Genomic DNA, 17,733 nt, shown 5'->3' with positions numbered 1-17,733 from the left:
CCCGGTATCACTACTCTCACCACTAGTCCTGAGGGGTTCATCTGTCCTGGATTCCCTGTGTTTCCAGTTCCTATTTGCACCACTGTACATTCTCTGGTCTAATCAGGTTTGTAAGGTAGAATTGGGACCATGGTAGTGGGGAGGGGGCGGATGGGTGGGGGCGGGAAGCGTTTAAGAACTAGAGGAAAGTTGTGTGTTTCATTGATGCTACACTGCACCCTGAGTGACTTGTCTCCTCCCCACTACCCCTCTGCAAGTGATGTCCAGTTGTCTACAGATGGTATTGGGTCCCCATCCCGCACTCCCCCTCATTCACGACGATAAGATTTTTTTATTCTTTGGTGCTTGATACCTGGTCCCTTCAACCCCTTGTGATCACACAGGCTGGTGTGCTTCTTAATGAGTATGTAGATAGACTATCGGGAGTCATGAATTCGTCATGACTACACTGGTAACATAGTTTAATTTGAGGGTAAAGTGTAACTCGGGTAATTAGCACATGTGTTTTGAAAATAGAGTAAGGCATAGTAACATTTCCCTTGGAATCCCTGGGTGGTGCAAACAATGTCCACCCTCACTGCTAGCCAGAAGAGTGGGTGGTCTGAATTCACCCAAAGGCAACTTGGAAGAAAGTCCTGGTGATCCCTTTCCAAACAAGCCACCATTGAAGCCCCTGAAGATCTGCCCGATTCTGAGACCCGTGGGGTAGACCTGGGTTGAATTAACTTGATAGCAACTGGTTTGGTTTTGGTTTTGTTTTTAATTTGATTTTTACTCTAAAATATGAACTAGAAATAAAAACGTGGCAGTGATCACATTCTAACATAGATACATATGATTGTCATATGACCTGCATTTATTATTAGAGCTGGATGTACAAAACCAAGTCTCTATAAAGTTTTAAAATAATGCTTCTTCCTAAAGTATGATGTGTTCCTCACCAGATCTCTACATGGCCCCTCTACCACTAAAAAATAAATAAAAAATAGCCTATTCTAAAATTTAGGAAGAGTTTTTCATGGATATTTGGATATTAAACAACAAATAAACAAACAAACAAAAAAAGCTCTATAACTCTGGTCCAGACTTGCTTATGTTAGTAAACCCAGTTCTATAGCTGTCTTCCTTGATTTTTTTCCTTCTTGTTTACTCTCCTTGAGTTATTATATATATGCAAATTATTTCTAGGTATTTCCCATTTGGATAGTAATAGCAGTAGTAATAACAATAGCAAGAGTATCTAGAATTGAATGTGATCAATTGCAAATGAACTGTTTCCTCCTAACAGAGAGACGATGACAAGGACCACAGGGTGCGTATAGCCATTGGAAATGGTTTGCGGAGTGATGTATGGAGAGAATTTTTGGACAGATTTGGAAATATAAAGATGTGTGAATTTTATGGAGCAACTGAAGGAAACATTTGTTTCATGAACCACACTGGGAAAATCGGATCGGTTGGGAGAACAAATTGGTTTTACAAAGTAAGTACAGTTATTTTACTTTGGAAAAGAAATGCAGCATGATCTTACACACTTTGGACATACTGGCAGAGCATCCAGTCCCCGGAGAAGGACATCGTGCTTGGTACGGTGGAAGGACGAGGGAAAGGGAAAGACAGGATGAGATGGATGGACACAGCGGTTACAGCAGTGGCCTCAGGCACAGGAGCCATTGTGAGGACGGTCCAGGACTGGCAGTGTTCTGTTCGGTGGGTTTGAAGCAACACAGAGGCGTGTAACAACAACAACAAGCTATTGGAATCTGAAAAGTAACCAATTCTGTTCTAAAGGCTCGCAGTTGATCTTCCAACAGCAAAAATGGAAGATAAAAAGAGTGGTCAAGTCTTCTTTAAGCTGCTTAGAGGGGGGGCGGGTGGGAGTCAAATTAGAATTTATACTCAACAAAAATATTTTTCAAAAATTTATAAAGAAAAATCAATAAATCTCCTGGGAGAATAAGCAAATTCAAAACACAATAGCACAAAACACAATAATGGTTCCTTCAGTATTTGATGAATCAAACTGTTAAAAAAAATATCCCTGACTGATATAGAATGAATAATATAGTAAGAAAACCACTTTATGTAATGGACCTATATAATACACTGTATCTAAGCTAAGGAAAACATAGTCATTTCAAGCTCATATATAATATTTTAAAAATTCACTGGGCCACTTGAGGAATTCTTAAACAATCAAAAGATTTAATACCTATGAATTGTTTTTCTCTCAACAATTCAATTAAGGAAGAAATAAGAAAATGACAGTTAGACTACCTCCTTTGTACTTGAAAGTTAATAGTTCCAAAGTCTCATAATCATAGAACAGAAATTAGAGAACATTCCAAACTAAGTCAGAAAGTAACTACTACACTTCAGAGCGTGTGGATTTAGCCAAGACAGCTGAAAATGAGTGAGCGAAGCATCCATCCCTGGAAATTAATTTTTTTAAGTAAATAAATAAGTCCAATGAAAATAAATCGAAGGGAATCATGAAGAACTAACATTAATTAAATTGAAAAGAAGATTTAGTAATGAGGGTCAAAAAGATAAAGTGTGATAATTTTCATTTAAAAATTGATATTGGTTGATAGGGCGAGAAATGGTGCAAATAACTGATACTGGGAATGATATAGATGCTTTACACATTAAGCAATCATTAACAAATATGCTGGATAATTTCATAGCCATAAGTTTATAAATTTAGAATGGGTAAGTTCCTCAAAAAATACACGGTAGTCAAATTGATACATGGTTTCTGTACTTACACTAAGAATTATTGTATCTGATTCAAGAATTCTTTATCACACTAAAATGAATCAATAGTTAAATATCTTCCTTCAATTCCAGAGTTTCCTCCATAATTTGCCAAATATTTGAAGAGCAAATAATCCCAATCTTACAGGGAATAGAAACAACAACATCTAAATTCTCATAACTCATCCAAGATATGAAAATTGCAAGGACAGATATTAGACAGGCTGAAGAATCAACTCGCTGCCATCGAGTCAAAGCTGACTCACAGCAACTGCCGAGACTGTACCTGTTTACACAAGTTAAGAAGCCCTGTCTTTCTCCTGCAGACCTGCTGGAGGTTTCAAACCCCCGACCATGCAGATCGCAGCCCAAGCCATAACCACTATGCCATCAGGACACCCGATGCCAGGCATAGATATACATATTTAGAGAAAGTCTTCATCGGCCAATCATTTCTCTCTGTGTTAGCTATGTTTTATCTGTGGCCTAATGTGGACCCTGAAAGGAGAATGGCACTACAATGGAAGTTTCTAGAGCATGCTCCCAAGGAGATACTAATAACTTCCATTCGTAGAATTGCTTTTTAAAATATCGATAAGAATCCCATAGTGCAAATCTTTGTGATTCTAAGTTACTTACATTCCCAGCTTCTTTAACAGCTTTATTAAAAAAAAAGGTTTGTGTAAAGTAAATGATGTACATCAAAGACTGTCTGGAAGCAACAGAAGAGAAATGTATCTGGTTTTCTAGTCTGTGCTAAGTCTTTCCTGCAGCAGCTGGAAGTCATTGCCATGTGTTTTCACCGTGTAACTGCTTTCTTAGTGAGGCGACTTATTCAAATCTAGTGTAGACTGCTCTACTCTTACGAACTTACAGAGGTGAGCTATTTTTATAATATTTAGGATTTTGAGGGTCTAGTTTTCATCCCAGAAATGCACCTGCAAATTCTGAGCAAAAGTATTTGACGATGTAAGTGGTGATATTACTGAGTTTTACATTTCTTGCAGGTAATTTTCTCAATTTATTGCACTGTTTCCATGACAAATTTAGTATTCAGATTAAGCCTTTCTAGTGAAGATGAGTCATTCCTAAGTAATTATCCAACAGTGCTGTGAGGAAAATTTATATTTTATATTAAAGGCTTGACTTGCTTTATGATTCGAACATTTCAAGTTCCCTGTCAGACCACAAACACTGCTAATAATGCAAGAAGTTATGATTGTTCCGATTTAATTGAAAAACTTATGACCAACACACCTTTTTTTTAAGTTTAGAAAAGAAACAAACAAACAAACAAATAAATGATTCCAATCCTATAAAGATGTTAGCTTTCCTGCTGTGATTCCATTGGCATGGTGCTTCATTACATAGCAGGTAGTTTAAATATGTTAGCCAAGAACCTTCCTTCATCAGTCGATGAGGGGCTTTGATAAGTGTTTCTCCCCCCAAAAAAATATATATATACCTCATGAAGACTTCCACTTACTAGCTCAGCCTCTCAAAAGAGAATGAACGGCACAAATGACAAGAAACCTGAGAATTCCTGGATCTTAAAGATCCTTCCTGTATGCTTTATTTGAATTTAATATTAACTATGAATTTAAATTCATAAAGGGAACACTCCTTAGAAGCAAGGATGGGAAGACGTCGTCTCACGCACATTGGTCATGTTATCAGGGGGAATCGGTCCCAGACGAAGGACATGATGCGTGGCAAAGTGAAGGTCAATGAGAGGAAACCCCTCAGCAAGATGGATTGACAGTGGCTGCAACAATGATAATGAGGACGGCACAAGACCAGGCAGTTTTTGTCTGGTTATAGAGAGAGAGTTGCTATGAGTCAGAACTGCTAGGGGTCAGCACCTAACAGCCATACAAAGGACAGGTACCTCCTGTGTACCGCAAGTTAACACTGTATTGAAATGAGTGACAATGTATTTGAGAACACAAACCGAAGTAGAAGTTGGGGACTGCTTTCTCTTTTATTTACAATCTTCATCTAGAGATAATAATTTGGAAGTGTATTAGTGTCCTAGGGTTACCATAACAAATTACAACAAACGGAATGGCTTACAACAATAGAAATTTATTTTGTCACAGTGCTGGAGGCTAGGTGATCAGCAAAATCCTGCTATCAACCAGACTGACTCCTCGTGGAGACTCGGAGAATCCGCTCTCGGCTTTTCTCCCAGCTTCTGGTGTCCCTTGCCATCCCCATGCCTCACTCCAATTCCTGCCTCCACTTTCACGTGGCATGCCTGGAGGTGGGCAGGTCCCTGTGTCTTGTCCCTGTCTTTTACCAACTCCTGTCACAGTGCCTGAGGGCTTCCCCTGACAGTCTAACCTCATCTGAACTGAATTACAGCTGCAAAGACTCTGTTTCCAAATACAATTCCATTCACAGTACTGGGGCATTGGAACTTCAATCCATCTTGCTAAGGCACACAAGTCATCCCACAAGAGAACTTACAAGGGACTACAGCTTGAAAAATAATGAGAAATTAAATATATGAAGATACATTAAAATAGGAAAGATTCCACAATACCCCCAAGAAAGGTAAACACTGTCCCCCAGGCTTTTAAAATTGCAACAACATTCTTTTTAACAATAAGAACTTAAAGGGAAGAAAGATTCAGGGAAGATATGAATCAATGAAAGGAGTAAAAGTAAACATGCTTAGCTCCAAGGGGAACAGCTATTACAGAGAGGAACAAACACCCCATTAAAGAACTTAAACAAATTATAAGCATTAGTAGGGAACTAGATAGGCTTCAGGAATAACACAAATGCAATAAAATATAAAACCCAATACTTCTTTCCCGTTGATAAGCATCACGTAGAGGTACTGTATCTGGGAACAGACTCTGGGGCTGTGGTCTGGAGAGAAGCTCGCCCACATGCATAGTTTCAAATTAATCAGAAGAAGCAAGCATGAGAGCTGATGTTACCAGTGGTTGGGCCCATTTTCAATCAGTAAAACGTGTTAAAACAGGAGCGAAGGGAGTAAGTAGATAAGGAACAGAGCTCTCCTTGTTTGGTCAGGATGGCAAATGCGGTTTCAGAACTTCTGGGATGCTTTCCCACGAGCCATTTGGAAGGCGACCAATCTCCCGTCACGCCAGTTATAGACAAAGACCAATAGATGGAAGATTACACGTTAATAACGCATGTTTGTGTCCAAGATAACAATATATATGGTGTTTTTGTTGTTATTGTTTTCAGTGTTTTTACTGCTATCTGCATTAAGCTTTACAGAGCACACTGGTTTTTCAATGGTACACTTTTGTTCGGCAACACTGATTAGAACCCCTACGATGTAACAGCATTCTTCCCACTTCTTTCGTGAATTTACTGTTCCCGTTTGCCCTTCTAGCCTGTCCATTCTTGCCCTCTGAGGTTTATCCCAGGGCAAATGCTGCCCTTTTGATTTTGTATGGTTGATTGTTCTAAGGACTGCCTACCTCCCTGGTGTTAGTGTTCTATTGGCCAGTCTGTTGTTTGGCTGAGCATTGACGCACGGGTGGAAGTAATTTTCAGGCCTGAAGGGTGACTAAGTCTTGGGCGTTCTCAGTCTCTGCCAGACCTGAAAACCTGGTCTCTTTGCTGATTTTAAGTTTTATTTCACATTTTCTCCCCCTCCATTCAGGACTCTCTATTGTAAACCCTTTAGAGAAATCAGCAGTGGTAGCAGGTCATCTCCGAGTTTTTCTGGCTTCGGGGCCATGAAGGCTGAGATCCCCTGTAAGGGGCTCAATTGATAAACATTGTTCTCATTTGTACTTTAGTTCTTAAGATAGATTGTGATTCTAGTTATACCTGGTTATGACTAGCCATTGGAAAGTGGGCCATATATTTACAAAGACCAATGGGATGCAATTTTACGTATTAATAAGCCATATTCGTGCCCAGAATAAATATTTCTCTTTTGCTGCCTCTTTCGTGGCTCTCATTTTGCCATTGTTTCTCCATTTTTCATTGTGATTTTAGGGAAGGTTTAGGGAAGATTGCTCAATAGTTAATAGTGTGTTGTTGTTACGGGCCATGGAGTTGGCCGTAATCCACAATGGCTCTGAACCGCAGAACCAAACACTGCATGTCCTGGAGCATCCTCACAACCACTGGTGTGTTTGAGGTCCTGGTTGCAGCCGTGCGTCAGTTCATCTTATTGAAGGGATTCCCCTTTCTCACTGACCGTTTACCTTACCCTGCGTGACTGGTTCCTTCTGACAGCTTGTCTAAAACGAAGTTTGTGATAGTTGTAATTCATAGTTAACACTACATGGCAAGGGCGGGGATCCATGTCAATATCAATCAGCATCAACTAAACAGCAGTGGATTTGGGTTTGGGTTTTAATCGCTGCGCCAAATAAAGTATGGCCTGAAAGTGATCTAGTATGCAGTTACATACGTGAATTGTTTGGGTGCATTGATATCATTCATTCATAATTAAAATTATTAATGCTTTGCTAAGGTGAAGGACAACATAAGCCAATGAAAATACTTTCCATTTTGATTTTCATGTATGTAATTTTTCATAAAGTTACTTGCTTTATTAAATCTACATCCTATTTTTTTAATTGACAGGACAGATTCTACCATCAGTAGATACCATTACATAAATAACTAAATGATCATTTTTGTTTCATTTTTTTGCAGCTTTTTTTCTCTTTTGACTTGATAAAATATGATTTTCAGAAAGACACACCCATTAGAAATGAGCAGGGTTGGTGCAGTAGTGTGAAAAAAGGTAAGATTCTTGTATTTGAAGATGTTTCCTCAAGCAAAACACATTTTTAACTACTACAAAATCTAGGGAAAATGGGTGGTTATGTCTACTGTGTAATTTGACTTGTTTAGCATTGTACTGAAGATGGGAATGTTTAACAATTAGATTTTATGAGCTTCAAGTGGGTCACTTAGGTGGTAAATTAGTAAAATGTGAAGTGACCTTTGCAAACTAAAAGTGGTACCTTAAGAAAAATATGAGAGCACCAATAAGTGACCAACCCTTAACACCTGTCGCTCCTGGGGATGTAAATGAACACAACATGAAATGGAGGTGACGCTTGTAAGTCAGGCGGAACTGGTAAAGTTCTAGCTGCCATACTTGGTAGCATTAAGGACATTGGGCAAATGACTTTTCTGCCTCAGTCTTGTCACCTGTCAGATGAAGCTAAGATAAGCCCTAACTTAAAGATTTGCCCTGAGGGTTAGACTGGACATATATAAAGCTCCTAGAATAGTTCCTGGAAAATAAGAAGTGACCAGTAGAAATATCCACGCAGAGAATGAGTACTTGTAGTAATAAAGGTGACAAGAATAACAATGATGTGAGTGATGACAGGGCCTTGGCTGTCAGTGGCAGCTGTGCCCTTGGAAGCCCCAATGTCAAGAGGAGGGGAGCAGTGAGACTTGACTAGAGGGTTAGGATGACGTATCACTTGACAGTTTGCTGGAACCCACCCCAAGTGGCTATTGTGTCTCTACAACAAGGCAAGCCTACTGTGAAGATTACGAGACAAAGTCTATGACTTTTGAGATGCCTGGCTGGAAAATTATTTCAGTAGATGTGTCTACCTATAAATAAAACTAATAAGGGCTGCTGATTTTGGGGGTCAAATCCTCTAACTGAGGATTTCCAGAATAACATCGCAAAGGGAAAAAAACATTTTCTTAAATAACAATATTTTGATGGAACCAGAAATAATATTCTATAAAAACCTTTTTTGAAAAAAATCATAGAGACTTGACTGTGGGTTTTAGAGACTCATTTCTTTCTATCTGTTGGGATGGAGCAACTTCACCCTAATACTTCCCTATGAAATAGGGATTATAAATTTTAAAACTTTTCTGTGAAGAATAAACAAGATAGTTGCAAAGGGCACATGGCATTTGACATTTGGTATGTGCCCAACAAGTATGACAACCACCATCATTTTCTTAAAATTACTATTATGATGCTTTCTATAGAGTTGTCATGATGATTAGGATGGATCCCTACACAACCCCAAAACAAAAAATAGCTATTTATTTATCCACCTAGTATGTAAAAAAAATGTAATACATCTTTTTTTTTATAGTCAATTCCCCTTTGGTTTGAGAAATAATCTGTGGTGTGGCAAGCTGTGAAGAGGTGCACTGTCACCTGAGTAAGTGAGGTCAAGTGTATTAAAATTCAGGGCAACATAAGCTATGCAGCACTGGTTTTGTTAGCCAGATATAATTGAGTTAGAAGACTGTGCAATGCAACAACCTAAATCAGATGGTTGGAAAAATGCCCTTCTTTGTCTCTCACAGGAGAACCTGGACTCCTAATTGCTCAAGTGAGTGCAAAGAGTCCATTCTTTGGTTATGCTGGGAATAAGAAGTACACAGAAAAGAAGTTGCTTTGTGATGTTTTTAAAAAGGGCGATGTTTATTTTAACACGGGAGACTTAATGGTGGAAGATCAAGATTTCCTTTACTTTTGGGATCGGACTGGGGACACTTTCAGGTATGAAATATCACAAATGCACTGCCTATTCTATGACCGGGAGCCATGCTCCATGCAAGGCTCTATGGGAATGCTGCAGCCCACATGCTCTTTTACCTCCAGGCATTTTACCTGCACAGCCTCTCCCCCATTCAAAAATCTGTCCACCATGTGTGTCTAGATTGAATCACAAATCAAATTTTTATAACCATTGTAGGAAATCACTTTGGTCCAAACCAGTGAACTAGTTTGAAAGAATCTATAATAGGTGGGTGGATATAATAGAAGGATTCAAACAGAAAACTCAATTTGATCAAATGTGGTGTAATTCTTGAACTACTTACTGGTAAAAACATAATAATTGAAATAGCAGAGTTTCCTTTTTTTAATTCCCCCAAAATATTTTATGTTTGTTCATTTATTCTGCTTTACTAGTAAAGTTCTATAGACTAGTTAGGGGCATACAGTTGGAATTGAGCAGCCAAATTCGGAAAACATTTGAGTGAATTAATGAATTATCTGAGTACTTCCTCGCTCCTTACCTTCTGATATTCTCTTATAAACTCACGATGTAGAAAAGTACTTTACTTAAAGTAAAATATTAATTCCTATGTACTAGAGAAGCCGAGCTAATTAATTTTAGAATTTAGAAGGAATCAATATACTGAAATGGAACTATAGTTTCACTTTTCAATTTTTATATCCCTGTCTTTAGAAATAAATAATGCTTTGCATTTACATTTTTCCATTACTACATAATGGGGGATTAGCCTTATTTCATGGCATTTTATAATGGGCAATCTACATCAGCTAAACATGGAAAAAGTAATTTTAACTAGAACCAGACCCTGACTTTGTTCAATTACCAACCATTCACTTCTTTGAAATGCCCTTTATTTTGAAAACACTCAGTATCTTTGGTCACTAGGTCCTTGCACAGAGCCAAAGGCAAAGACTAAAAGTAAAATGGGGTCCCTGCCTCCTCAAATACAGCTCAGTAACTGGAATTTGCTCTGATTTAGATGGAAAGGAGAAAATGTTGCAACCACAGAGGTGGGAGATGTTATTGGAATGTTGGATTTCATACAGGAAGCAAATGTGTATGGTGTGGCGGTGCCAGGTATGAATATATTTCAGTTTTTGAAAGGGTTTTCAGAGTACAATATGCCACCATTCTTTAATATTGTCTCTGTCTTACTGACAGAACATTTTAATTTAAGTATTAAGATAAACCAATCAATAAGAAAACCAACATCTTAGCCTTCGTTTTTGCAGGAAATACTAGTTACCAAGCTTGCACATCAAGAAAAAAGTAAAAAACCAGATTTTTAATGTGATTTGTTTTTGTTTTTTATTTTTTAGTAAATCTTAAAAATTCAGGTCAATGCTCATAGCTTTAAATAGTTTCACACGTTTTCTATAGTCTTTCTCTCCCCCCCCCCCACTCTTTATAACTGGTGTTTATACATCCCACTAAACAAGAACATGTTATAGTTTAAATGTCTAATCGCACTAACGTACTTAAAGTAGGTCTTTGTTCCAAGACCCAAGAGTCAGATTTGAGTCAAGGTCAGTGAGTTTTTCCAGATGTTTCACCATTGAACTATTTTAAAAGATTATTTCTAATCTGTTTGGGCACATTTGTCTTTATAACTATGCTTGTGAAGATTCGTTCATGATAGTGAAAGTGGAATGCTGGAGTGACCACTGTAAAGTCACAAGACAGATGTTCCCTTTCACTACCATTTTATACAAATGATATTGTCCAGAAGACATCCGGGGAGTGGGGTGGGGTGGGGATGGGTGGCGGGGGTGTGTCTAGGAGGGTGGAGATAGGGGAATTCTCTTTCAACAAACAATCACTGGGTGTTACAATTTTTTAGAAGCACATGAGGTCTGACCCATTGGAAAGAGTCCTTGGTTACAGGATAAGGGGGAGGTAATCTGTGAAATTAGTTACGGAAACACCAGTTGCCATGTTCATAAATTAAAAACATATTTCTTGAAAGTAATGCTTAAAATGCCTATTTACGCTAGAATACGCCTGTGTGCGCACACCAACCTGGTAGCTGTCAGGTCGGTTCCAGCTCATAGAGACCCTGCAGGACAGAGAAAACTGCTCCACGGCCATGTGAAGACTGTACTCCTCAGGCAAGCAGACTGGTGCATCTTTCTGCCTCGTGAGCGGCTGCTGTGTTTGAACCACCAACCTTGCAGTTAAGAGCTGAGAATTTAATCACCATGCCAGCAGGGCTCTTTTGTTGGAATTTAGTTATCTTTAAATAAATATTGTCTTAATGTTCTTTATTTGTGGTGGTAGGATACAAATTATAGGTCGTTTGTAATATTTTCTCTCACATTTATTTCATTTCTATAGAATAAGCAATCCCAAGTCTTCTCTGTTACTAAATTTCGAGGGAGTATGATGATATGCATGCTAGGCCTTGGATGGTTTACATGATTTATCTTTGACTAACTTAGGAACTCGATTGGCACAGTGGGCTATGAGTTGGGCTACTAACCAAAAGGTTATCAGTTCTAAAACACCAGCTGCTCCTTGTGAGACACGTGAAGCTTTCTACTCCTAGGAAGAGTTAGAGTCCGGGAAACACACAGGGTAATTCTACCCTGTCCTGTAAGCCCACGATGAGTCAACACTGACTATATGGCAGTGAGTTTGACTTTTTGCTTATGAACCTAAAGAGAGAGAGTCTGAACCCACGCTGCAGCAGTCTGCGATCTGTTTCCATAAAAATCAATACCCAAGAAAACCCTGTGTAGCAGCCCCATTCTGCAACACCTAAGAGAGCTGTGAACCCAAACCAACTGAATGACAGTGGGCGTGCTTCTGGTTTCATATAATAGTTTCAGGGAAGGACACAGACATGTGGGTGTATTATACTGGGTTGCTGTTGCTTTGATCGAGTTAATGTCTGTATTTGTGGTGATTAAGGAGCCCATGAGTTAGACTGTGGGTTGCTAACAAAAAGGTTGATGGTTCAAACACCAGCTGCTTCATGAGAGAAAGATAAACTGTCTGCTCCTGTAAAAAATTATAGTTTTAGAAACCTATATATGGTCACCAGGCGTCAGAATCAAATTAATTGCAGTGGACTTGATGTTGGTATGAGTGACAATTAGTGTGTAACCAGACACATTTTTAAATGTAACAATCCAGTATTCATCAAAATTGACACTATTTTAAACTTTTTTTTTCAGATTATGAAGGAAGAGCAGGAATGGCTTCAATTATTTTAAAACCAAATAGGTCATTAGACTTGGAAAAAGTTTATGCTCACGTTGTAGCATTTCTACCAGGTTATGCCTGCCCACGGTTTTTAAGAATTCAGGTAATTTAACTCTTTGAATTTATGTGTCAAAGGTAAGGCCAGGACACCAGGAGATGATTGAATTACAAAGCATTGGGACACCCTTCAGATAATGTGTGCATTTCATTCAGACTGGAAAATTCCAAGACTAGTAATGAAAAAGCAATGGGATGCAGAGTTGATGCTAATTTATTCCATATTGAAGCATTATTATAGAAGAGGGTAAGATGAGATGCAAGGACATCTTTGTCTGAGGCCTAATAATAGAATCGCCCTCTTCCTCTTGAGGCAGATCTCCTAGCACACGATGGTTTCAGTGATGGTGGCCAGCCACAGCACTTCTTACGTGAACTGTCTTATGATATTGATGAGCTGTGCCTAAAATTAGGTGCCACCACAAGTATACAGCAAGCATCTCAAGTTATGTGCACAACCTACATGCAGTTGGCGCTAGGCTATCCTGCTTTCAGTTTGCACTCGCTTCTCCCCTGGGAATGAGGGTCTCTCCTCTTAGAATACAAATGTACTCAGCTACTGAACTAACATTCCTGTCTATTTAGTCAGCCATTCATTTATTTAATCCTGTACTGCCAATATCATTTTTCAAAACTAGTACTCATGCTCTGTTAACAACATCCAACGCCAGGGTTTCTTTTTGGTGGGGGTAGTATATTATATTGCTATTCAATACTTCCAAAGGAGCCTGGGTGGTGTAGTAGGTCATGTGTTTATCAGCAGTTCAAAACAACTAGCTGTTCCATGGGAGACAGATGAGATTTTCCACTCCTTTAAAGAGTAGTGTCTCCAAAACTCAGACTAGCACTTCTCTGTCCCAGCAGATCGCTTTAAGTCAGAATTGACGCCATGGTAGTGAGTTGAGATGCCTAAAAGAGCAATAGAAGGCTTCACACTCATTTGTAGAGAATTACTGAGTCGTCTTCATGTGCAAATCCGTGAATGGCCCACAGGCTACACAACCAGAAACACATTTCACTTGCATAATAGTGTAAGAGCTTTTACATGCATTGTCTCAGATTATTCTTATAGCAAACATCTGACATAATAGAGGTAAGTGAATGAAAGCAGAAGTAATATATTTTAATGAGAATTTTATTGAGATAACTGCTGATTTACATGTGATTGTAAGAAACAATACAGATTCATCCTATGTATAATTTACCCAGTTTCCCCCAAGGGTAACATTTTACAAAGCTTCATTTTCACAGTTAGGATATTGATACTGATTCATTGATACAGTCAACCCATATCCCCAGTTTTACTTGCACTCATCTCTGTGTGTGTGTGTGTCTGAGTATAAGTTCTATATACTTTTGATACCTTTAAAAAATTTTTTAATTTATTTATTTATTTTTAAAATCATTTTATTGGAGGCTCATACAACTCTTATCACAATCTATACATACATCCAGGTGTCAACCACATTTGTACATTTGTTTCCATCATTCTCAAAACATTTTATTTCTACTGAGCCCTTGCTATCAGCTTCTCATTTTTCTCCTCCCTCCCCACACCCACTCCATCATGAACTTTTGATAATATATAAATTATTATTATTTTGTCATGTCTTACACAATCTGACGTCTCCCTTAACCCACTTTCCTGTTGTCGGTCCTCCAGGAAGGGGGTTATATGCAGATCCTTGTTAACAATTCCCCCTTTCCAGCCCACCCTCCCTCCACCACCACCCCTCCCCCAGTATCGCCACTCTCACCACTGGTCCTGAAGGGATCATCTGTCCTGGATTCCCTGTATTTCCAGTTCCTATCTGTACCAATGTGCATCCTCTGGTCTAGCCGGATTTGTAAGGTAGAATTGGGTTCATGATAGTGGTGGGGTAGGAGAAAGGAAGCATTTAAGAACTACAGGAAAGTTGTTTCATTGTTGCTACCCTGCACCCTGACTGGCTTGTCTCCTCCCCGCAACCCTTCTGTAAGGGGATGTCCAGTTGCCTACAGTTGGGCTTTGGGTCCCCACTCTGCATGCTCCCTCATTTACAATGATATGATTTTTTGTTCTTTGATGCCTGATACCTGATCCCATAGACACCTCATGATCACACAGGTTGATGTGTTTCTTCCATGTGGTCTTTGTTGCTTCTCAGCTAGATGGCTGCTTGATTATCTTCAAGCCTTTAAGACCCCAGATGTTATATCTTTTGATAGCTGGGCACCATCAGCTTTCTTCACCACATTTCTTATGCACCCATTTATCTTCAGTGATCATGTCGGGAAGGTGAGCATCATGGAATGCCAGTTTAATGGAACAAAGTGTTCTTGCTTTGAGTAAGTACTTGAGTGCAGGCCCAATGTCCATCTGCTACCTTAATACTAAACCTATAAATATATGCACATAGATCTATTTCCCCATCATCATATATAAATATATTTACATATGTACATGCCTGTAATTCGACCTCTATAAATGCCCTTTGCCTCCTAGTTCTTTCCTCTATTTTCTTTTACTTTCCTCTCTTCCCACTATCATGCTCAGCCTTCATTTGGGTTTCAGTAATTCCTCTCAGTGATGTTGCCCTTGATCAAGCCCTACAAGTTCACATACTCACCACCACAGTCAAGATATCAAACAATTCCAACACAAGTATCCCTTATATTGGCTTTTTGTCCTCACATGCCCAGCTGACCTCCCACCAAGGAATATATTTTGATGGAGTAGAAAATTGATTGATTGACTACTGTAGTTTAAACATTTCCCCCTAGGGTAACTTATTGAAAGTTCACTTTCATTAAGCAGAAGAAATATTTTGACACAACATTACTTTAGATAACTGACCAGGCTTGTGCACATTTTGAAAATATTTTAGGAATGCTAAGCACCTCAAAAGAGCCAAGATGGTGGCTCTTGTTCATCATTGTGCTCACTTAGTTCCCACCATGAGTGATGCTGAACAACAGTCAGAGATTAACTTGACAAACAACGTGAAATAAATCACCTGATATAGGCAATGAAAGGGGGAAAGAAAGTACTTCTGACAATATGACTAAAGCAATGACTTTGAGAAATCTATTTAGCACAAATTAAAAGAAACTCCAAGAAATCACTGCTATTAAGTCAATTCTTTGTTACAGTGATCCTACAGACAGGGTAGGACAGCCTTTGTGAGTTTCTGAGCCTGTTGTTTGCCTCTTCGTGAGAGAAGACAGCCTTTGTCTGTCTCCTACAGTGCAGCTGGTGGTTTTGAAGTGCTGACCTTGCAGTTAGCTGCCAAGGCACATCCAATTCTGTGAAGCTTAAACCTTGGGTTTGTTTACACATATGGGCAAAGATGCCCAAGATACCCATAAAAATGTGCTTGGGCCTCTCAGCAAGGTTGCTTTTCAGTTCCCTAGAATCTCAAAAAGAGATATATTCTCTATCTCCCTGACACCCTTTAGAAAGACATTCCCAACCTTTTTATATCAATAGCATTTTTAGTGCTCATGGATAATCTAAACATGAATCAAGCAGAATAGTTAAATGTTCTAGAGGTCATTTTCTGTTACGATTAAAGAAGTTCCTAGTAAATGAAGGTATGCTCATGAGATATTAAAGTGATAAAATATATAAAATTATTATTTTATATATTATTTAAATATATTGATAAATGTATTATAACTACCATCGATAATATTAAATTATTGGATTCCTCATGATTGTTCTTTAGGACAAAATGGAAAGAACTGGCACCTTTAAACTACAGAAGTTTCGGCTGGTAGAAGAAGGATTTAACGCACTGAAAATTTCTGATCCACTTTACTTTCTGGATAACTTGAAAAAATCTTATGTTCCATTGACCAAAGAACTTTATGAACAAATTATGTTAGGGGAGATAAAACTTTAAAATATTGTACATATAGGATTTTCATATGCTTCAGTAGAAGCAGTGAGAGAGGAAGTAATTTTTTTCATTATGAAATGAGGAAAAGGAACATTAATTAAGCAAATGTTATGTTAATCTGAAAGAAGGTTCTTTATTAAGAAATTTAATAGCTTTAAGTGGTATGAATTTTAATAGATTTTTAACACATTTTTGAACTCAGTACATAACTAAACACTTGCCTTAATTTTATAAAGATTTTAAAGTAAATATTTAATAGTTAACAATTTAGATACTAAAAATGTACTTCATAATATTGAAAGATTCTAGTTTTGAATGAATGAGTTTTACTAAAATATTTGATTTTTATGTGTCCTATAATTAAATAAAAAACATATTCAATTATTTTGTGTGCTTGAGGTTTTTTTCCTCTCTTAATTTTACTGGTAAACTTATAGTCAAAGTGATATAAGGAAGTGGAAGAACTAGCCTGCTGGTAATCAATACTAGAAATATAACAATTTAAGATATAATTTGTTAAAAATACAAAATGTAACAACTCTCTCCTTTATAGAAAAAAATGTCCTTTTAAGCTTAATCAGCAGGGATGTTCCAACTCAGGAACAAAAAGAATTAACCCAATTCAGATAAACAAGGAGACATGAGGCTTCAGGAGGTGGTGCTCAAACGCTGGAGAAATGTTAGTGGAGATAATTCCCTAATGATCATTGCAAACCCTGCCTTCTTACCGTATCTGCCTCCTGGACACATTGTAAAAACCTGATACTCTCTTCTTGTCACCATTGTCAAACAAACTGCTTCTTGTATATGGCCCTGGAGGGTCAGGACTGAACTCTGAAACAGCTCAGAGGAGAAACCTGACTGTTTTCCTTCTGCAAGCACTTGCTTGGATCCCCTTAGAATTCTGGGAATCAACCTGGTCTCTGCTTTTGGCTAATACGGTGCAGTCTGACAACAAAGGAAGTTAAATACATAGATCCTCTTTTTTTTAATTCACATTAAAATGATCTAAAATGATAGGTTAAATATCAATTGTGAAGCCATAAAGCAGAAAAGAACTTGTAAGACTGAAGTATTTATGATTATTTGGAAAATAATAAGATCAAATTGACAATAAAACCTAACAGAAGGTTAGAATCTTCTAATAAAACAAGGAAAGAATGGACTAGTATAGGTTCTTGGCAGCAATACCAAGAGCAGAGTCAGAAAGGGCTGGGATTTTGACCTGGTTAGTGAAGAGCTGAATGGAAAACTCATAAGAATAATGTAATATCAACAATTGTGTTTCTCCCAAGCTGGAAGAGTGTGTTAGTCTGGGT

General features: G+C 38.2%; 1 protein-coding gene across 1 annotated transcript in view; it reads left to right on the top strand.

Annotated features, from left to right (window-relative positions):
* SLC27A6 (solute carrier family 27 member 6) overlaps positions 1-16,799 on the top strand; it is an 88,207-nt gene extending 71,408 nt beyond the window's left edge. The window contains exons 6-11 of the mRNA XM_004696590.2: positions 1,289-1,483; positions 7,414-7,504; positions 9,055-9,250; positions 10,252-10,349; positions 12,449-12,579; positions 16,241-16,799. Coding sequence (XP_004696647.1) covers positions 1,289-1,483; positions 7,414-7,504; positions 9,055-9,250; positions 10,252-10,349; positions 12,449-12,579; positions 16,241-16,417 — 888 coding nt within the window. The 3' untranslated portion in view covers positions 16,418-16,799. The remainder of the gene's footprint in view (positions 1-1,288; positions 1,484-7,413; positions 7,505-9,054; positions 9,251-10,251; positions 10,350-12,448; positions 12,580-16,240) is intronic.
* The last annotated feature ends 934 nt before the right edge of the window (positions 16,800-17,733 follow it).

Source organism: Echinops telfairi, unplaced genomic scaffold (assembly GCF_000313985.2).
Source record: "Echinops telfairi isolate 266 unplaced genomic scaffold, ASM31398v2 ScPeMD7_7469;HRSCAF=8507_1, whole genome shotgun sequence".
In the NCBI taxonomy this organism is placed as follows: Eukaryota; Metazoa; Chordata; class Mammalia; order Afrosoricida; family Tenrecidae; genus Echinops; species Echinops telfairi.
Note: the sequence above shows the minus strand (reverse complement) of the source record. Positions and strands in the feature narration are given on the sequence as shown.